The 22,678-nt window shown below is 46.6% G+C and overlaps 1 protein-coding gene across 1 annotated transcript in view; it reads right to left on the reverse strand.

The window, feature by feature from the left end:
* LOC140504683 (bone morphogenetic protein 8B-like) overlaps positions 1–19,877 on the reverse strand; it is a 44,905-nt gene extending 25,028 nt beyond the window's left edge. Inside the window, exon 1 of the mRNA XM_072609969.1 lies at positions 19,333–19,877. Within this exon, the coding sequence (XP_072466070.1) occupies positions 19,333–19,765 (433 nt within the window). The 5' untranslated portion in view covers positions 19,766–19,877. The remainder of the gene's footprint in view (positions 1–19,332) is intronic.
* Positions 19,878–22,678: the final 2,801 nt, after the last annotated feature.

The following is a 22,678-nucleotide window of genomic DNA, read 5'->3' on the forward strand; positions in this document are numbered from 1 at the left end:
AGGTTGTGCAAGAGTGATTGCCTCATTTACAGATTTCCCCTTTCCCCCATTTACAAATGAGGAAACTGAGGCAGAAGGGATTTACATATGTCTGTAGTCACACAAAACTCAAGGGGAAAACATTTTCTGTTAAAACTGCATTTCCCCTTGTGTGTAAAATTGCTGGAGAGAGGGAACAAAGTTAGGGCAAGTCCATCCATTTTTGCTAAGGAAGACTGATAGCTTGCATGCTAGAGAGGGTGACATGGGGGTGGAGGGGAGACCTGGGTTCAAGTAATCTGAGTGATCATGAGCAAGCAAGCTAACTCCTTGGAACGCCCATTTCCTCATTTGTACAACTGATTTCATGTCTGGAATGCTCTTCCTCCTCACCACTGTATCTTGGAGTCCCTAGATCCCTTCACAGTTTAGCTCAAGAGCCACCTCTGATGGAAAACTCTCTTTATCCACCACCTCCCCACCCCAATAAAAATTACCCTGTGATTTTTTGTATGTATTTTGTATTGATCTGTCTGCTTACATGTTGTGCCAGTGGAATGTAAGCATGTTGTTGGGAGGAGCTAGTTCCTTTTTGAGTTTGCATTCCCAGGCCTATGCTAGAGTAGGATTTAATAAATGTTTGTTGATTAGATGGATAGAGATATTTTGGTAATCAGGTTTCATATGCCCATGAGTAATGTCTACGAGTTTTCACAAACCCTCTGAGCATGGTAGAGAGGGACCAGGATCCCTCAGGGAGCCTTCACTAAGTCCCTGCCAAAGCACATGAAAAGAAATAAGCAGATGGTGGAGAAGGGCCAGCCCACTGCTAAGCCTGTCCATTCCCAGCCCTCCCCCTCTCTGCTTTTCTTCAATGACAAGAAACTGAAGCTGTCTTTGAAAGACTCATATTGGAAGAGATCTTAGAGATAGAACATTGAGTTGACAGTTTAGAATCTTCTTTGTGCCAAAGACACAAAAGTAATACATCCAAAAGTTTACACATCCAGTAAAACCTATGGGCCCCTTTCCAGAATCATATTTTTTAATGCATAAAGTCAAATATTCAGAATTATAAAGGAAACCTAAGGAAATGCAGTTATCTATCTATATATCTATCTGTCTATGCAGCTGTCCTCTAATCTATCTATCTAATCCATCATCCATCTAATCTATCATCTATCCATATCATCTGTTTATATTTATTTATAATCTGAAGGACAAAATAATCATCTATATTTATCATCTATTTGTATCTATTATCTACCTGTCTATATTTATCATCTATCTAATCTATCAATCATCTGCCTTCCTCTCTATCTCTCCATTTAATCTATCATCTATCTACCTCTCTATTTAATCTGTTTATCTATCTATCATCTATCTATCTACCTACTTCTATTTAATCTACCTATCTATTCATCTATCTATGCAGCTAGGTAGCGCAGTGGGTAGATCACTGGTCCTCAAGTCAGGAGAACCTGAGTTAAAATCCAGCCTCAGACTCTCACTAGCTTTATTAGCCTGGGCAAGTCACTTAGACCCAATTGCCTCAGAAAAAAATGTATGTGTGTGTATATATATATATATATTAAAGCAAGTTCATAAATCTCAGGTGATAAAGCCTCATTTTAATCCAAACTAGCTCTTTTTACAAAGGAGGGAACTGTAATTCAAAGACCAAAAAAGGGTTGCCTAAGGTTATAATGGTCAGTGAGTAGTTTAGTTGGGATGAGAGACCAGGTTTCCAGATGTCCAGTTCAGGGCTCTTACCCCTGTGGTGCTGTGGTGAAGAAAAAACAAGTTGATAAATCTCAGGGTCATATTTCAGACATTTGAGTTCCCTTTGGGTTTGAGTCTATGTCATATTTTTTTTGTGTGTTTGTCCTTCATTGCCAAAGAAGACCATGCCGTCAGAGAAATGATGACATGACTTGCACTTGATTTTGTTTTGAGTGAGGGAGGACTGTGCAGCTTACCAGCCTCACTTCTCCTCCAGAGCCATCGGAATCCAGTGACCAGATATTCATCAAGATGACTGCAGATGACCCAGGGTGCACTGGGAGACTTTGGCCCCTTTAGGGCAAGGTCTTTGCAGGTACTCATGTAGAGTGAGTCATATAAGGATCAATGAAAAGAACTGAGGATCCTTAGCCTCAGAAATAAAGACTTTTCTGGTTCTTCATAGATATTATATTTATTAACTGTGGGTAAACCCCAAGGCTCTGTCTGGGGCTTCCTTCTCTTTTTTCTCCAAACTATCTCACTTGTGATCTTATCACTTTCCATGAGTTCAGATATGTCTTTTATTTTATTTCTGAGGCAGCTCCACTCCTAATGTTCATGTGGACTATTTGTGCCCAACCCGTGGTAAAGCCTTCTGAGCAGTATTGGACTGATCAGCCATTGGTCAGACATACTGTACCTTGACTCCAATAAAGTGATGTCATTTTGGTCCTCTTCAAGAATGAAGAACAACAACCAACAATCTCCTTTAGATAGATAATTCACACACACACACACACACACACATACATCTATGTCTAGCTTTATCTCTGTATATGTTTATTCTTTCTATTCCTCTCTCTCCCCATCCATCCACTGAACCACTGAATCATTGATCCATCCATCCATCCACCTGTCTGTTCGTCCGTCCGTCCATCCATCCATCCATCCATTCATCTATCTTCAGAGCTAATCAGTTCCACATTATTAATAGCTTTTTAGACATCTCAAACTGGATGACCTGTAGACACTTCAAATGCAATGTGTCCAAAACAGAACTTGTGTCCACAGTTATTTAAATATCTCCTCCATCAGCACATGAAATTTTAAGGGGCAGAGCTTCACCTCTTCTTTGTATCTTCAGAGCTTAACAGAGTGCCTGGCACATAGTAGGTGCTTAATAAACATCTGATGACTGACGGATACATCTGTCTTCAAGTACCTGAATGGGTGCCACATTGCAGAGGGGTTAGACTTGTTCTACTTGGCCCTAGAAGGAAGGACTAGATGTTGTTATTGTTGTTTGCCTGTTTTCAAAAAGAACCAATGATGTCATGAGGGTGACTTGTGCATGAATTGGATTTAAGTGAGGCAGAGTTGCACAGTCATCAGCCTAGCCCTGTATTCCAGTCATCAGAGTCCAGTGGCAGGGCAAAAGTCAAGACAACTGGCGACGGCCCTGGACACAGTGGATGACCTTGGCATCTTTGATGTCCAACCAGACTCTAAGTGCTCCATGGTGCTTTCGTGGACGTTGGAACAAATTGTTGTCACCTGCCCATTCCATGGGGGAAGCCTTCACATGCATGGGGTAGACATCCCTCTAAATCACCAACAGGTTTGAGGTCCATAAGTTACCTTCAACCTGGTTTAGCCCATCTGTTGAGATGGTTTTACAGCTTCTTGGACCCACAATGTGAGACCTAAGTGCCAGGTACACACCAAAGGTGGATTAGCAGTCCTCACACCAGAGTGCTAATTTTCCTTGAACACACCATAAACCCCATGTATATAATGGATAGAAATACAGTCTGGCTAATTTACGTTTGACATGCCACTCTGCCAAAGTTTATTGGAATGACACAAGAGGCAATGGATTCCACCCTCCCCCCCACCCCCCATCTTCCTCCCATTGATGGTCTTAAAGCAAGACCACTCATTGGGTATGTTGTAAGGGGGATTCTCAGATCTGGGTCAGATGAGATGACTTCTGAAGGTCCTTCCAACTGAGAGTCTGATGTAATCCCAAGCCCCAAAGCCCACTGGTACGGGTATACCCCTTATTGGTAGAGATTAATGCCCCACCACTGTGTGAGAGTTGATGTGGAATGGGTGAGAGCTGGAGAGAAAAGAGGGTCAATTTCTTCAAGCTCTAGAATCAAAGAGATTCTAGACCTTCTGAACCTTCTGGCTTCCAGTTTCAAGAGAGAAGATGGAAGATGCCAACCCCACTTCAGACTGCTGAAGGAAAAGACTCTGGGAAGAAGCTGGTATGAGGAGAGCTGGCAATTGCCATCATCATTGTTCCAAACTTGCTCCACTGGAGACTTTGGGGAACTTCCCCTTGAGTGAGAGCTAGGACTCTTTCTCTTGGTTGAGCTGAGTTTATCTTGCTCCCAACGGGACAGTTTCTTCACTTTCTATTGTCTGGCATATATTTGCCTATGGACACTTTCTGTGATTTCTATTTGCCTGTCAACTTGGATAAAAGGGTTTCTTTGCTGCTTACTAGGTAAGTGAATTGTGGAACTGGTATGTGGTGAGGGGAAAGAGGTCAAGTCTTGGATAAAGCTTGAATCCTCCTTTACCCATTAAGAAATGGTGATCAGAAGTTTAACTTGAACCTGAGAACCATGTTCCTTAGATGAATAATGCTGAAGGGTGCAGCTAGATATAATTGTAGCCTGGTACCCCCTCTCTCTGCGGAGAGCAGAATGGTCAAGGTTTTGGTCCCAACCTCCTGCCAGGAATAAAAATCTCCCTCAGAGGGGGTTGGGGCAGGAGGCTGGAGATGTTTCTTCTTCCTCTCTGCATGTAATGATGCCACAGTGCCACATGTAAGGGGCCCAGACCCTCCCTGAGGGAAATCAGGGTAAATACCAAGTAAGCAGTTATGGCTGTTCCGGGTAGTCATAATTAGCTGCATATTAAGGACCCCTAGACAGGGACATCCCCAAGTTCCCCCATGTCTCCCAGGACCTCCATCCACTGTCCTAACCTACAGTCCCATCATTTCTCTCTGCTCCGAGTCTGCAGCCACATGGGTTCCATCTTCATGGCTTCTGTCAAATAAAATATGTGAAAGGATTTTCTCTCCTATAAATTTGCAGGATCATCTGTTTAGAGTAGTAAGGTGCCTTAGAGGACATGGAGTTCAACCCTTTTATTTTACTGATGTGCAAGGTGAGGTCCAGAGACAAAATGTGACTGCTCAGGTCTCCAAAGATCCCCTCTTCAATACCTCCCCCCAAAGTGATCACAGGTCTTTATTTTGAAGGTCTCCAATGCCAAAGAATTCACCATATCACGAAGGAGCCCACTGAGGCACAAAAGCATGGGATGTATTTCCAGCACAGTCTGGCCATTTTCATATCACTTACTTTACCTAGTAATATTTGATCTGCTTTGCAATGGAGAATAAGGATTTTGTCTAGTTCCACTCCCTCATTTTACAGGGAAGGAAACTGAGGCCAAGCGAGGGGATGTGACCTAAAGTCACACAGTTCATTAGTTCAGAGACAGGACCAGAATCCTGGACTCTTGCTTCCTCAGTCCAGTGTTCTATTAATTTAGAACACAATTAAATTGCTTTTCTTTTAAGGCAACTTTCTATCTTTCAGTTGTTAACATGGCTTGACTGACTTTTGATTTCCATGATTAGTTTAAACAACTGAAGTGCAATCTTGCCAAAATAGGGAAAATCCAGTTGGCCCATCCCCATCTGTTTTGTCTCTGGGTATCATGATCCTCCTGAATAGACAGAAAAATGTTACAGGGATTCCCTTGCATTTCATGTTACAAACTTCCATAACTATGTCCAACTACAGTTCTGGTGCCATATTCTTTGTTTTTCCTCCTCCACTTCAGCATTGCGTATTAGGTAGGGAGAAGGGAGAAAGTATTTATTAAGCACCTACTGTGTGCCAGGCCCTGTGCTAAGCACTTTGCAAATATTATCACATTTTATATACAGTTGTGGATTAGAAAGAGTCGGGAGTCTGGATTCAGGAAACCTGGATTCTGATCCTGGCTCTGACCTGGGCAAGTCCTTTAACATCTCTGAGGCTCTCTCCCCTTTACTATAAAATGAGGATAATTTTCCCTGTCCTCCCTCCCTCCCGGGCCTCCTGTGCAGATTAAATGAGATAATAATGTATGTACCTGTGAATTTGAGGGGCTATTACTCAAAATAGGGCCTCCTTCACCCACCAAGAAGTTAAATGTTAATTCTGATTAATGGTGGTGACTTTTGATGTCCTGACTGTAACTCTACATTAGAAACTGCTGAAAGATTTCCTTCATTTCCTTCATTTTCTTCACGTGCAAGAATCCAAAAAGACCAATGCCCAAGGGAGAGGCTGCCCCTCCATTTTACAGATGAGAAAACTGAAGGGATTTGAGTTCATGGAAGTACCAGGATTAGAATCCAAATCTCCAGACTCCTGGCTGGTCTGAGAATCTTTCCAGAGAACAGAAAGACAACTTTAAGGAGCCTCTGGAGATTGCGGGAGGGGGTCCCCTTCCAGGAAGGCTCCCAGCAGAGCTGGATGACCACTTGATAGGTATTTGGTGGAAGAGATCCTGGTCAAGATATGGGTTGGACTCCATGTTCCTCTGGGGTTCCTCCTGGCTCTAAAATTCTCCAACTCCCCAAATACACATGCAAATGTATAAGGTAACATATTTATATGTTTAAAGCATCCCAGGAAGGAAGCAGCTCACATTCCTACAGATGAACAAAGTTAACACTGTCAGGCCATAAGGACCTTTTAATGTTTACTTTCTGTATAATTTAAAAAGGACCAAATAATGTTCAAAAGGGCCAAGATGGCTTCCTCCTGGGGAAATCACTAACGAGTTTACTCTTCAGGCTGCTTTCATGTGGCCAGTGAAAAATACACAATTGCTAATCACCAACATGTGTTGCATGGAGGTTCTCTGCTCTGCATGAAAAACTCTGGTTTTCCTTTGGGCTTCTGATAGAAAGTGACCTCTCGGCTTTAGGTTCATGATCCTTGGTCTCACTGAACAGAATCTGAGCACGGTAGGGTTGGAAGGACCATTAGGATGCAGAATGTTGGAGCTAAATATAGACCATCAGAGCTGGGAGGGGCCTTAGAACATGGAATATCAGAGCTGGGAGGGGCCTTAGAACACAGGATGTCAGAGCTGGAAGGGACCTAGAACACAGAATATTGAGAGCAGGGAGGGGCCTTAGAACTTAAAAGTGCCAGAACTGGGAAGGTCTTTAGAGACTGCTAAATCTACCCCTGTTATTTTACAGACAAGGAAGCCAAGGCACTGAGGGGAAAAGGGACTTTCCCAGTCACACAATTTGGTGGTAACAAACAATACTAAACAGATACTTTTATATGAATTTAAGGTTTACAAAGATTTCTTAGGTCATTCGATCTTCACCATATCCCTATGAGGTCAGCACAGGCATTATGGTCTTGATTTTACAAAGGAGGTAACTGAGGCCTGGGGCCAGTGAGTTGCCCCAGGTTACACAGCTGCTCAGTGACGGAATCATGATCTGAACCCAAATCTTCTACATTCTAGTTTAGGGCTCTCTCCTCTGGGGCACAGCTACCCAACCACTCCTCATCCCCACCCCACACGCACCCCCCCTCACCTGGGCCTCTCCCTTTAAGCTTCCCACGGGCTGTTACTGCCTGATTGGTCACCTAATAAAATCCCATCCTGAAGAAACCTCGGCCCCACAGAGGGAGCCGAGAACCAGTCAAGGAGGGAATTTTCGGTTTTGACCCTGGTGAGAACAGCTGGCTTACAGAGCTGGGAGGCCCCCTGAAACCTGGGCTGGGCAGCCAGGCCCCCCTCAGGCGTCTGCAGAATGCAGGCTCCATGGATTCCCGGGCCTCAAATAGTTTCTCGCCCAGAAATCTCAGCCCGGTTGAGAAGAAAAAAAAGCCTAAGTCTCTATTTCCAAGGTATTTTTAGTCGCTCTTTATTGTAAACGTTCTTCGTGTTTCTATAAACTCCTCTGTACTTATAATTATGAGGCCCAGCTTCTCCTGGAGAGCCGGCAGGAGGATCGCAGACATCAGATTAAAAGGAAACACCGGCCCATCCAACCACATCAAGTGCGCCAAGTCTTAAAATATAACTCGATGTGATGCAAGGGAGCAGGGCTCAGTTCTTTCAGCCTAAGCTTGGGGGGTGTGGAGGGAAGAAGGGGGAAATAAATTACAGGAGTCTTGCAGAAAACAGCAAAAAGCAAAGGTGCCTCCTCCTTTCGGAGGCAGGCTCATGGGGTCGTAGATTTTAGAACTTGAAGAGATCATCTGATCCGACTTGTCTTAGAGGAGGAAACTGGGGCTCAGAGAGGGGGAGCCTTTTGCCCAAGGTCACACAGCAAAGATCAAGCTGGAAGGGATCTTTGGAGGTCATCAAAGCCAACCTCTGTATTTTATGTAGCAGGAAACAGAGGCTCTCCAAAGTTTAGTGATTTGACCAGAGTTACACAGGTAGTAAGGAGCAGAGCCAGAATTCAAACCCAAGTCCTCTGATTTTATTTATTTTCATTTGCTAGGCAATCAGGGTTCAGTGACTTGTGCAGGGTCACGCAGCTAGTGTCAAATAGCTAAGGCCACATTTGAACTCAGGTCCTTCTGACTTCAAGGCTGATGCTCTATCTACTGCCCCACCCAGAGGTCCTCTGATTTTAAATCCCACACCTCTGGCCTGGGCTACTGCAATAGCTGCTGGTAGGTTGGCCTGCCTCAAGTCTCTCCCCCTCCAGCCCATCCAAGATTTTTCTGAAGGGTGGGTTTGTCTCTATGAAACTTCCTTAACTTACAGTGAAATGCAGTAACTCCCTATCACCTCCAGAGTCAACCAGAAAGCCCTCTGTTTGGTATTTAGAGCTTTTCATAACTTGACCCATTCCTACTTTCTGAGTCTTCTTACATCTTTCCACCGGACCCCCTTCTCCTATGCCAAGAGAGATCACTGAATGAGATGACATGATCTGCCAAGGACCATACTAATTAGTCATAAGGTCTAGAATCCAGAGATCCTGACTCACCTTTCCGAGATGCAGGTCCCTACCCTTCCTATTAGCATTTCAGAAGACAGGAACCTTTTTGCTTTATTTGGGAGGTACTATGGTACAGTGGAAAGAACACCGGCTTGGGAGTCAGAGGATCTGAGTTCAGATCCTGCCTCTCCCACCTACTATCTGAGGAACCTTGGGCAAATAACTCAAAGTCCCTGAGCCTCAGGTGTCCCTCTGTAAAATTGTGTTGGACCAGAGGCCTCTGGCCTCCCTTTCAGCTCTGGCTCCTGGGATCTTCTAATCTCCCAACTCAAAAAGTTGTGATAATCACATTTATTCTTCCTGACTTTAGAATCAGACTTCAGTGGAAAAAAAAAAAAACCCAACCACTTATTAAGCACCTACTGCACACAAGGCCAGTGTTTAGTTCTGGGGGTAGGGGTGGGGAGAAGGATGGGAAAAAAACCCCTCCCTTCAAAAACATTCTAGTCTAGGAAGATGATGCTGAGTGAGGATGGTGCTCATGACCAATATGACACCAACTGGAATGTCCTTAAGTCCAAAGAAGGGAACACACAGAGGGTTGTGTGGGACTGGAGTGGGTTAAGGGCTAGGGAAGCCTTCACAGATGAAGTAGAATCTAATATGGGCCTTGAAAAAGTGAACATTTTTTGGCAGAGATATGGAGGGAGTCCATTCCATTCCAAGCTTGGGGTTGTATCCTAGTTCTCTTTAGACTGAGGAGGGACCTTTAAGGCCAGCTATTCCAACTGCCTTCATTTAACAGGTGAAGAAACTGAGGCCCAGAGAGGAAAAATAATTGGCCGAGGGTCATATGGCTAGTAAGTAGCTGGGGCAGGATTCAAACCCAGCACTCTTGTCTACTACAGCCCTAGCTGTATGACAATGGGTAGGTGGGATCTGAACCCAACACACAATCTAACACTCTTGCACCATATCATGATTCCCTATGTCAAGAACAGACTACCTTACGTAACAGGCTATCTCAAGGGTCATATCAGATAAGAGGTGGATTTTTCAAGTAATGGTATGTTTTATTGACAGTAAAGTCTTGCTTCCATCCCCAGAGTGGTTTAAGAGTTCCCTAACATTTCCCTCAAAGCAGCCCTGTGAGGTTGCTAGTGTGCTTATTGGGGGTCTCCATTTTACAGAAGAGTAAACTGAGGCTCAGACAGGGGAAGCAACCTGCTCAGAGTCAGTTACACAAGGCACTGAGTAAATGTTTGTTCAACTGGATTGAAGGATGCTAAGTTAGGAAAGGAAATAAGTTTTATCCATCCCTGGGTTCTGTTGCAACACGATTATCCCAGGCTGGTTCTAAAGAATCATTGTACCTGACCTGGCCCTGCCCACCCTCGAGGCAGCCCAACTGTGACAAGGATGGGGCACATCCTTTGCCAGGGGCGTCGGTGCTCAGCTCTGGCATCATGAGTAAATCATTAATGTGGGCGGCTCCTGGAGAGGGCTCAAACACCCTAAAATAGCTACTCTCAGTAGGTCTAGGTGAGCGATGGCAAGCAATTCCCATGAGCTGCCCTGGGATTCTCCCTTCTTCTGTGGGGCTCAGCTCTGCCTGCCCCTGAGGTCTACAGAGCAGTGAGGCCAGATTTTCCAGCAGAACACAGCCTTGGAAGCCATTAGCCACCCACAGCCCGTCTGCGGCTTGAAAGGTGAGCCTGGCCTGCAGGCGATGGGCGATGGGCGTGGAGAGCTTGGGTGTGGGAGACCAGGTGTGGGTGTGCTTGTTTGGGTGTTTATTGGGAAGTCACTATTCCATTAGAGTGGCTTCCCTTGGTGGCAAATTGGCCGGATGCCACCATTATCCCCTTGTAGGCCTCAGTTTCACAGAGGCCTCTCTGGCTGACCAGGATAGGCACTCTGGAAGGAACTTCCATAGCCATCTAGACCAAGCAGACCCCCAAAAGAAATGCCTCCATACGTACAATGACTTATCATTAGCCTCCCTGCTTGAAGACTTCCATGGAAGGGTCAAGCACTTTCCTCTACGCCTCTTCCTCACCCCTAACCTCTCCAGTGACTTTTCCATTACACAAACCGAAATATCAAGTTGGACAAAGACAGATGGAGGGCATCAAAACCCAGCACTGGCACCAGCTCAGGACCTTTCCCCCAAATCCTTCATTTTACAGAGGAGGACAATGGCACCCACATGAGTTAAATGATCACCCAGAGAATGCCACAAGAGCAAATTCTTCTCATGGCTGGAGCACTTCTTTTAACGTACAAAAACAAACAAAAAAAAGGTTTCTATCATCAAAGGTGGTGGGGGGGAGAGGAGAGAGAGAAGATGCTCTTCAGGGTTTTCTTCTAGCTTTCCCTAAGTGGTTTTTGTATTTGTTTGTTTGTTTTTAACAATTATTGTCTCATTTTGTCCTTACATCACTCCTATAAGACAGGTTTGAGAAGGCCTTTGATGCTTACTAGAAGTGTGACAACCTTTCTAAGCCTCAGTTGTCCTCATTTGTCTAACAGAAAGGTTGAGCGATTTGCCAAAATCACATGTCCAATGAGTATCAAAGGCGGGACTCAAATCCTGGTCTCCTGTCAGCCTGAGAGTTTGTATTTTAAATTGAATTTTACTGAGGAGATGTTCTTTGGTTGGACTTTTAGGATCTCCCCCTAGAACAGGCCTTTTTAACCTTTTGGGGTTCTGGACCCCTTTGGCAGGCTGGGAAAGCCAACGCAGCCCTTCACAGGAAGATGATTTTAGATGAATAAAATGTAATAAGGAGGATTCAAAAGGAAACCAATTCCATTAAAATAATAACCTAGATATTTGTGTAAAAAACAAGCTCCCAGACCCCGGGTTAAGAATATCTGTGCCTGGACTAAATCTTGCCACTGTGCCTCAACTGTCTTTTCCCTTGGCCCCATCTCCCACTGATGAAATTTTTTCTGGGACCTCCATTCTGAGAAAGAGCCCAGAGCAGCTGTCCTTCCTTCTCCAGACTTCACCCCGACACCCCTGAAAGGGACGCTTCTCCTTTACATCTCTCTTCCATGTGCTGTCTTACTTCGTTAGCATGTAAGTTCCTTGAAGGCAGGGGCTGCCTTTGCCTCTACTTGTATTTCCAGTCCTTAGTAAGTATTTAATTAACGTTTATTGACCAGACAGATGGTAGCTGATGCCTCTGACGTAGCTTGCCTCTGACACATCTAGGAGCCTGGGCAATTAACCTCTGAACCTTAAGTCTGGCCAATTAGTTTGGCCAACTTGGGAATTTGTTTTGCTCAACTATGCATATTTGAAACAAGAGTTCTTTCCTTCCTTCTCTCTTTCCTTCCTTCTCTCCTTCCTTCCTTCTTTCTTTCCTTCCTTCCATGGGAGAGGGAGGTAGAAGGGAAAGAAAATAGAGTTTTGTTCACTGAAGAAAAATACATTAAATTAAAAACAAAAGCCTGAAGTATTAATCTCTTATAATCAAATCCCCCCCCCCTTTTTTTGAGACCCTGAGAAAAGCTATATAGTTCAGTAAAAAGAGGTCTGAGAGTTGGGAGCTGGGGTCCCAGTCCTAGCTTTGCTACAGATTCCCTCAGTAGCCTGGGAGACAAGTGCCATCAGCAAGTCTGTTTCTCAGTTTTCTCTCCCTCCCAGGCTTGTGGTAAGTCTCTAATGAAGTAACAGGAATATATCATCATTATATCATAATAATCGCAATAGTAAACATTTCTATAGCGCTTTAGGATTTGCAAAGCACTTTACAAGTGTTTAGGGGCACAACGTATATAAAGCAAGTTGTCGACCTTAAAGGAGCGTACCAATGCGGGTCAGTATCATCACTATTATCTTTTCACAAGAAATTCATCTCTAGTGCTAGATTGTAAGGAGGTGGAGGTTGACCAGAAAAGATGTGCTCCAACTGACCAGCTGACCTGTATAAGATTCAACCCTCCACTCCCAGAAGCACCCTACACCCTGCCCCACACATCCATACTCCTTTACGTTAGTTAAGAAAAGTTTAGAGATGCACACGTCAATGAGACCTGTCACCCCAAAGACATCTCTTATTCCCCCTACCTGAGCCCTTTTTCCTCTTGCTGATCCCTCAGTCCCCTGTTTCCAGCTGAGTCCTCTCAAGCTCCTGAAGACATGTGACACCTTATAGGGTTAGATTGAAGTAGGAGGGGAAAGAAGCACGCATTACCTGTGAGGGGGTTTGGGGTCCTTCATCCCTCCTTCCCCCCAGAAACATGGCTGCTGACATCCTGACCTGTAGAGTCTCTGTGAGGTGCCATTGAAAACCTATTAGATTCCTTGGCATTTCTAATCAGGCTTCTAGAGGGATTTTAATTCCCAGCTTTGGAATTTCCTCCCGAACTGCTCTCTGGCTGATGTCTCTGGGTCTCCCAGTGTCCATCTGGGTTCTTAGGGAAATCCTTTAAATCATAATCCTCCTGCAGCCTCTGGCTCTCAGGATTTCATTCTTTGATGCTAATACCCACTTCTAGAGCCTTTGAAAAGTATTCTTTTTTTTCTTCTCACAATTACCTTGCAAGGCAAACAGATGGGTATTGTTATATATGAGAAAACGGAGGATCAGGATGGGAATGTGACTTGTCCAAGGTCACACAGCTGGATTGGGACTTGGGTCTTTCGGATCCTAGCTCAGCACTTTTCCTCTCTTCAATGGGACTGTCTCCTAGTCAGGCCTCTGGAATTGTTCTTGGTCAGGTGGGAGAGCCCCAACCCATGCTCTTCAAGGGACAGCCTGATGTACAGGGATTCACATTGGAACCAGAAGGGTTGGAATCTTTGCTCTCTCTTTTATTAGCTGAGTAACTACTGACAGGTCATTTCCCCCTTCTTGGCATTGGTTTATTTACCTGTAAAACAAGGAGTCCGGATCAGAAGATCTCGAAGGTTCCCTCCAGATTTAACATTTCATGATGTAACGTTCTATGTGCTAAAGTCCTTTCTATCTCTGTCTTTCCATGGTCCTCAGTTCTGACATTCTATGTTCTAAGGGTTTTTTCCGCCCTGATATTCTAAAGTCCCTCACAATGAGTGACCTGGAGTCACTTAACTTTTGTCAGCCTCAGTTTCTTCTACTGTCCACTGAGGACAATAACAGCACCTACCTTCCAGGCTATTGTGAGGATAAAACCAGAGATTTGTAAAATGCTTAGCATAGGGCCTCGCATATAGTAGGTGCTTAATAAATACTTGTTTCCATCCTTCCTACCTTAAGGAAACCTCTGCTCCTATGAGAACTCTCCCTCAGGTCCCCCACCCCCACCCTAGTCCAATCCCAGGCATAGCCAGCTCTTTTTAAAACTAGGACATGGAAGGTGGCAGCTGGAACCAGCCTGCCCAGACTCCAGCCACCAAGACTGAGGACGATCTGGTATTAAGGGCTCAGTTTGATGGCCTGGTCTCTCCAGGAAGGGGTGGGGGTCAGCTTCTGATGCTGTTCAGTGCTGCGGGAGGGGGCCCTCAAGGAGATGACTCAGAAACTAACTGGGAGCTTCTGCCAGAGGGGCCTACGGCAGGGGTGGGGGTAGGTTAGGGGGGGTGTCCAGGCTCTCCACCTCCCCCACTTTGCTCAGGTCAGGACTTTTGCCTGTTGAAATCCTACCATAAAAATTCAGCAGAATCTCCCAAATGTCTATAAATGCTTTTACATATGGTTTTTCGTGTGGTACAGTGGAGACTCGGTACATTGGACTTGGAGGCAGGAGGCCTGACTTGGAACATTTGTTTCCTTATGCAGAGACTGAGTCTTGTTTCACAGAACTACAGAATGACAGAACTGGAAGGAGCTTAGACATCATCTGGCCTCAATTTTCTCATCTTTAAAATGGTGGGGTTGGATTAGATCATCTCTAAGATCCATTATAGCTCTAAATGTACCAGCCTGCAGTCTCATGTGAGACCCCCTACTCATCCATCTTATGTTGTTGAGTGGTTTCAGTCATGACCCCACTTGGGGTCTTCTTGGCCAAGACACTGGAATGTTTTGCTATTTCCTTCTCCAGCTCATTCTACAGATGAGGAAACTGAGGCAAATAGGGTTAAGTGACTTGCCCAGGGTCACACAACTAGTAAGTGTCGGAGGCCAGATTTGAACTCAGCAAAATGAGTCTTCCTCACTTCTATCCTCTGAAGTTCAGAGAAATAAACTGATTTGCCCAAGGCAACATGGAGCGTCAGAAGCAGGCTGCTGGGCCACTAACCTCTGTCACCCACTTCCAGTTTTGTGCTCTGTCTGCCCCATCACACCACACCTGCTTCTTACACCGCTGTCTCCCACTCAGTGCAGGGCTGTGCATAGTTGGTGCTTAATAAACATTCGTTGAATGGAGAACACCCCCTCTCATCAGTACTGCTAGAAAGGACCTCAGTGGAGACGTTCTTTTAAATATCTGGCAGCATCCACATGACCTCAGGTCCCAGCAAAGCCACATTCTGACATCACAAGGTTCCCCCTGGGGGCTTTACAGAAGTAACAGAGCTATCTCTTAGGGGTTTCAGGCCTCCAAAACACCACTGCACATCCCTGTGATAGTGAAACTGCCAGCAGGAGCCTGGGCAGAAAAATAATTCTCCTTGCTGACCAGTTTATCCAGTTGAGCTGCTCTGAGGATGGTAATTTATAAGATTCTGGCAGAAAGCAAATATTTCCAAGCAGACAGAGGTGGAAAGGACCTCAGAGGACAAATTCTTCATTTTACAAAGGACAATGACACCCATACGAGTTAAGTGTTCACCTAGAGAAATCAGTAGTAGGGCTGTGATATGAATGCAGCTCTTAGGACTCAAGTTCAGTGCTTATTAAAAATAGTTTTATGGTATGAATTTTTGTTTGTTTTGGTGGCAATCAGGGTCAAGTGACTTGCCCAGAGTCACACAGCTAGTACACACAACAACTGACTCATGGGCCATTGTTCTATCCATTTCGCCACCTCGATGCCCCTCTTTCAATATTTTAAGCTTTGCAAAGCACTTTAAACTATTATTTCACTTGGGAGGTATATAGTATTTTATCCCCAGCTGTCTTATGCACACCTGACAGAAGGAACATCCTTATTTTACACAGGAGGAAACTGGTGCTCAGGGTTACGCATCTGGGAAATGTCTGGGGCAAGATTCAAACTCAGGTCTTCCTAACTGAGGCCAGCACATTATCCTCTACATCACCTAGCTGCTTAAGTAGTGAGTCTTCTGGAAACCTTAACAAACCTTCCTAGCAGGGGATGATGGTGTCAGTACTAGGAAGAGTGAGGAAGGACCTAAGATCGCATCTGGTTCAACCTGGCCCCTCATCTCCCGTACAAGAACCCCCCACTACAGATCTCTGAGTAGTGGTTATGTGGTCTCTGCTTGGAGACCTCTATAGCCAGGGAACTCACTAGCTAACAAGACAAACGATCCCGCCACCTCACTTTGAATAGCCATCTTCCACTTTCTGCTTCTGCATCTAGTTCCACTCTCTGAAGGTCAAACAATTCAAGTCCAAACTGTCTTCTACATGAAAACCCTTCAGATCCTTGAAGACAATGATCCTGCCTCCCTAATCCAGGTCATTGGAATCTTTCCTACATCATGGACCCCTTCTGGTCTGGTCTGCTAGGCTTTGACTCTGAACCCCCTTCTCTAAGATGTATTTTTAAATTCTGGAAGGAAATGCTAAATTTCAGTAAGAAGGTGGTGAAAATAAGGATATTCACACACACACACACACACACACACACACACACACATTCACAGACACCTCTCCAAAATCTATCCATAGGAATAGGATTATAAGAATAGGAAAAGAGATTTTGGGGGGTGTGCGGAACCCAGATTAAGGACCTTTTCTCTTTCCTCTGAGGTCTTCTCTCCAGATTACAATGCAGTATCAATACCTATCAGTTGTAATGAAAAACAAAACAAGAGCAAAGAACCCTGAATTCTGATCTTGTATAACCCCATGGTTTTTGAGACCCTTGGGGAGGGTGTGGGGCACAGTAGAAAGAGGTGAGGGACCTGAAGGAGCTCTGCTTCCAGGTCAAGCTCTGTCAGCTAGGTGGTGAAGTAAGTCAGGAGAATGTGAATTCAAACCCAGTCTCAGACACTTAACTAACCGTGTGACAAGTCACTTAATCCTGATTGCCTAAATAAATAAATAAGCGTTGGGAGCACAGTCAGTTTCCCCTTCTGTGAAACGTGTGTGTTGGACTCGTAGGTCTCGGAGGTCCTCTAGCAGGACGTTTGATGAGAAAGGGGGGAGAGGAGGACTAATGTAACAGCTGACCAAAAAGACGAGGGGAGGGAGCATTAGACACGGTGGACAAAGTGCTGGGCCAGGAGCCAGAAGATCCGAGTTCAAATGTGATCTCAGATGCTAGCTCTGTGCCACCAGGCAAGTCACGCCCTCTCTGTTTCAGTTTCCTTCTTTATAAAACAGTGTTAACAAAGCATCTACCTCCCAGGGCTGTGGTCACTGTGAAAGAGGATATTATATTGGTAAAGTTTTTGTAAATCTTAAAGCACCAAGCAAATGTTAGAATTCTTATTGCTGCTTTTTTCAGTTAGACGGAGTGAACAAATCAGGAGCAGAGTTTTCAAGAGGAGGAGATCTGTATTGTGGAGATGTATGTTGGCAGTAAGATCATGAAATGGTGCGCCTTATGGGCAGCTGACAGAAGGGATATTTCTAGAGTAGGAGGTCTTATAGGAATGAAAACCAAAGTTCCATAGCACTTAAAGTGTTTATCTTTCACTGTGAGTCAGGCAGTGAAAGAAAGAGTAGTTCCATTTTCTAGATGAAGCAACGAAGGACCCCTCCCTATCCAGAGTGAAGTGATTTGCCAGCGTTAGACGGCAGGCTGGTGGCAGGGCTGGGCTCAGAACCAGCCACTCAGGCCAGGGGTCTTTCTAATATGTTGTAGCTGCAAAATGCTTTTTAGCCATGATCCGGACAAGAAGGGCCTGCCCCTCAGCAGGAGATCTGGTCACCAAATATCTTCTGAAATGGGAGAAATTGAGTTTTCTCTGGGTCTGCAGATAACCAGGACTGGGAAAAGGGTTCAGTGAGGAAATTAGAAACATAAACTCTCACCCCAGTGAGAGCTGAAGGATAAATGGCAGAAACCACTTGGAGTCTTTTCTCTTTTTAAAATAAATAACTCATTATGAACTTTAACAAAACCAACTAAACTCTCCATTACAACAAATTAAATAATGAAGCAGTTACTTCTTCTTTCCTGTCTCCTCCCGGAGTCTCCATCCATTCACTTCTGTATTTGCACATGTGAATGTATTTGTGGGTGTATGTATAGTTCATTTACGGGATAAATGTTCAGCCTGAAAGAGCAGGGCCAGTTAAACATAGGCCAGCCAAAAACAAGCTGGAAGTCCTGCCTGTCTAATTCTGACCTGCCTTTAAGGATGCTGCCTCCCCTGGCTCCTTCTTCTCTAATTCTCCCCCCATTCCCCCGGCTCCCAAAGGTCTCTGGGCTTCTTTCTGGTGGCTCCCACATGGGGACTCGTATTACTTTTCTTTCTCTCTAAGTCATCCCCACTGCAAACATCCTGAGTTATGTGTGTGGCTGAGGGATGGTATCTTTTCATCTGTTTATCTCCCCCGCAAACCACAGAGACACACACACACACACACACACACACACACACACACACACAGCTGGGCCACAGGGCTTTTCTTGTATCTAGCAAGGGCTCAGTCAATATTTGGGAAAGGGGAAGAGGAAGGGAATGGGTTTAAGCATATGTATATGTATATATATGTACACATATGTGTGTATACATATATGCATAAACATATATTATATAGAGAGATGTGTGTGTATACACACACATACATACACACACACATATATAAAATAACCTACTATGTACCAAGCACTGTGCTAAGAGCTTTTTACAAAAATCTCATCTGATCCTCACAACAATCCTGTATGGTGCTATCATTCCTATTTTACAGTTGAGGAAACTGAGGCAAACAGAGATGAAGTGACTTGCCCAGGGTCACACAGCTAGTAAACACCTGAGGCCTGACTGCAGGCCCAGAGCTCTATCCACTTTGCCATCAGCTGTCTCTGTGAAAGTAAGTGCATTGTTGAAAAAAACAAAACACACAATCTGAACTCAGAGCACAATGGAAATCAACCACATCTTGTCTCCTAAAGATGGGGATTTTGGAATCTCTGGACTTGGGCCATTACCTCTCTGCTAGCCTGGCCCCCAGCTTCCAGAACTATCTGCCTATGAGACTGGGTGAATATCCCTTTTCTGTAGGGCTTCTTTCCTTACCTCAAGGGTCCTTTCCTTCTCTTGTGCATTTCCTTTCAACCTTGAGGGGGTTTGTACCAGACACTGGAACAAGGATCCAATGACACCTTGCGGAACCCCACCCTCCTTGCCCTTTCAGGGTCCAAGGTTCATAGGACATAGAAACCATTTAGTTCAACTTCCCCCACCCCCTATTTCACAGAAAGGGAAACTGAGTTCCAAATAAAGGAAATGACTCATCCAAGGCCACATAGACAATAAGTACAAAGTGGGGAGCCAAAGGTCCTCTGAACTGTGGGGTCCCTCCCTTCTCCCTCCTTGGTCTCCCACTCACCCATATTTACGAAGCTCATGACCATGTCAGCATGACTGATGACCCGTTCCAGAGGAGGGCTCTGGGTGCTCAGACTGGTTAGCACAGGCCTGGAGACCCCACGGCCCCAGGTCACATCAGCATCATCACTGCCTTGCCCATCTTCCTCTTCACTGGCCATGGCATGGTACAGGTCCAACATGAAGAGTGGGGCTGAAGATGGCAGCTTGGCCCCTGGGGGGGGCTTGGGCCGGGGGCGGCCTGGTAACCCCAAGATGGATAGGATCTCCCGTTGCATTTCCCGCTTCTCCCAGCCACTGAGTCTCCTCTGCAGGAAGCTGGAGGTGTGGAGGTAATTCCCATGGAAGCTGCTGCTGCCCAGCTCACACAGTACAAGTCCCAGGAGCCATAGCAGGGCCATTCCACCGAGAGGCCCACTGGAGAAGAGCTTCATGGTCCTGCTGGTCTGCCCCTCTCCTGCTGCCAGACGTGGCTGCACTGCCCTTGCTCCACTCTCCCCCTCCCCTTGCCTCCCTTCTTTTACAGTCCAGCTATGCGAGGGCAGAGTCTGAGGGATTTAACTGGGGGTGAAAGGGATGGATCACAAGCGGCCCATTCACGGATGGACTTTGAAATCAAGAACTAGGAATTGAAATGTTTTGTTAAAAAATAAACTGAAGTGTGAAGACTTATGGGAAATTAAAAAAGGAAATCCTGAAGCCTGTGAAATGAAATGAAAATGGAAACAGTGTCCAAGGGTCAAGAGAGGCTGCCTGGTGGTCACCAGAAGAGCCCGGAGTCGGTCTTCCACCCTTAAGAGTTCCTCTGAAGGTGGGGAAAGCCGCTTTGCCACTCTCCTGGAGGCCTCGTGGGCGGCTTTTTCTAGGTGGCCGGACAAGTCACCGGGAGCAGAGCAGAGCAGGGACTGAGCCTCAGCCCAGAGATTCTCCCACTGGTCGGGGGAGGCGGGAGGATGGGATGGAGGGAGAAAGGAGAGAGAGGAGGGAAAGGAGAGGGGAAAGGGAGGAGAGCCAAGAGAGGGTGGAGGAGAAGCAGGTGGGAGAGAACAGCAGGAGACAGGCAGGAGGGAAGAGAGAGGGGAGACAGACAGACAGGCACAGTGAGAGAGACAGGGATGCAGACAGACAGAAGGAGGGGAAAGACAGGGACAGAAGGGACACACGGTGAGTTTAAAGGGAAAACCGAGTCGGAAGAAGGTAGAAACAAGGAAAGCCGGGCGAGGGAGGAGGAAGGAGGAGGGCGGCAGCCCGTCCCGCTGCAGCGGCGCTCCCCAGCCCGTCGGTCCGCAGCTGCGTCCTCGGCTGGACCCACCGCGCTCGTCCGGGGCCTCCCGCAGAGCCCCGAGGGGCAGCAGGGCCAGCAGTCCAGGTCTCCCGGTCTCCTCCGTCGAAGTCTCTCTCCGGCTCCCGGGCTGGGCTCGAGGCTCGAGGGCGAAGGTGCCCGCGCGGGGTGGGGCGGAGGCGTGGCAGGAGGACTGGGGGGTGGCGGGGAGGAGGAGCCACCGCACTACCTGCCCCGGACCGTGGGTCCGTCCGTCCGTCAGTCTGTCCGTCCCGTCGGAGCACCCACACCTCCTCCGGCTGAGCCCGGTCCCTGCCCTGCTGGGCTCCTCCTCCTCCTCTCCTCTGTGTCCAGTCCCGAGGTGGGGGTCTCCCTGGGCAGGGAGGGCAGGCGTCTGCGGACACGTTCGTGGGCCCCCTGGGTGCCCCGCGCTGCGCCCGCAGGCTGGTGCGGGGCCGAGCCCGAGGCGGCGCCCTGGCCGCCGTGCCGGACTGGACTGGCGCTCGTTCCCACAGTGAGGGACTCGGTGCCCGCCTGGGCCCGGGACCGGGTTAAACCCAAAGCTGGGCTAGGAGGGGGCGTCGTCCCCGCGCCCGCTCCCGCTCGCCCGAGCCCGCAGGGCACGCTGACCAGTGCGCCTTGGACATTTTCTTAAATTTTCAGTATGGACAATAGACCAGAGCCAAATCGACTTTAAAGTGGACGCAAGTTTATTGTTAAAGGGCACGCTGACCAGCTCAAGGTCCGCAGGGACGCTCGGGGCGTGAGCCTGTGCTGGGATGCCCGCTTTTGCCAACTGTAGCCAGCTGTTCCCAGCTGTGATTGGGGGCTTCGCAGGCGCCTCTGCCCCCTCCTGGACATCCCTGGGCTGGCCGCTCCTCGGTGAAAACCCTTCCACAAATTCAAAAGCCTCCCTATGTACTTTGTACCCAGGATTGCGGAAATCAACACGTGAAGATCTATGAGCAGCCTATCCCTTGAGCTCAGCAGGGATCAGGGACTAGGATCAGGCTAAGACCTCAGAGCGTACTGAGTCTAATTCAGTCTGCCATTCCTACTTCGTCCCATTCCGTTCCGCTCCGACTTCCATGGACAGGGAGCTCACTACCTTAATCATTCCTGTTCTTGGATCCCGCTCTAATCGTTGAGAAATTTTTCACTCTCGCCTGGCGTTGGTTCTGTGATCTCATCGATATGGGCCCTTCCTCCAGACTTTCAAAGGAACTGTAAGAAAAGGGCTCCCTTTGGAGCCCGAGGACCTGGGTTCAGATCCTAGTTCTGTGAGTAGCTGGGAAACCTTGGTCAAATCCCTTTCCTTCTCTGGGCTTCAACTTGAGGAGGTCGGACTAGATGACCTCAAAGGTCCTTAGTTCCCGGGGAAGGGATCCTGTACTGGGAGCCTATCCCCTCTCACACCTCCACTGGCAGGTTGCTCGGCGCCCTGGGGGCTTTCTCTAGATGTTCAGACGTGGCATGGGCAAGGATGGAGTGTGAGTCATTGCCTTATAACCAGCTTGCTCCATTTCCCCTCGTGTTTCTCTGATATATTTTATACCACTTTTCTTCATATCAAGACCAAATCTTTTCCCCTGAGATTAATTCTCTGGTGCCATGTAGGCAAAGCCTGATTCTTCATTTCTAGCACAATCTTCTAGATAATTTGAAGATAAATATCATTCTTCCTCTTCTTTTTCCCTCTGTATCCCTGTCTCTGTCTCTCTTTGTCCCTGTGTCTGTATCTGTCTCTTTCTCTCTCCCCATCTTTCCCCACCCTTTCCTTCCCAGTCTTCTCTTTTCAAAGCTACACTCACTCTCTGGATCCTTCTAGGGCCATGATCTCTGGTCCAATCATTGCAAGTTTTGTGCTATTTTTTTTTTTAGATGCACTGAGAGCCTATTTAAAATTCAAACAAAATATTTTTAAAGTCATTGTGGGAATAACAAGCCAGAGGCTGGCCCAGATGCAATCTCCAATCAACTTTCACGTGCAAGGGGAATTTACATAGAAGCACCAGCCCTCAGTCCACACAAAGCTTCCTGGAGGAGGTGGGATTTGAACTGGGCC

This window comes from Notamacropus eugenii, chromosome 5 (genome assembly GCF_028372415.1).
Source record: "Notamacropus eugenii isolate mMacEug1 chromosome 5, mMacEug1.pri_v2, whole genome shotgun sequence".
Classification (NCBI taxonomy): domain Eukaryota; kingdom Metazoa; phylum Chordata; class Mammalia; order Diprotodontia; family Macropodidae; genus Notamacropus; species Notamacropus eugenii.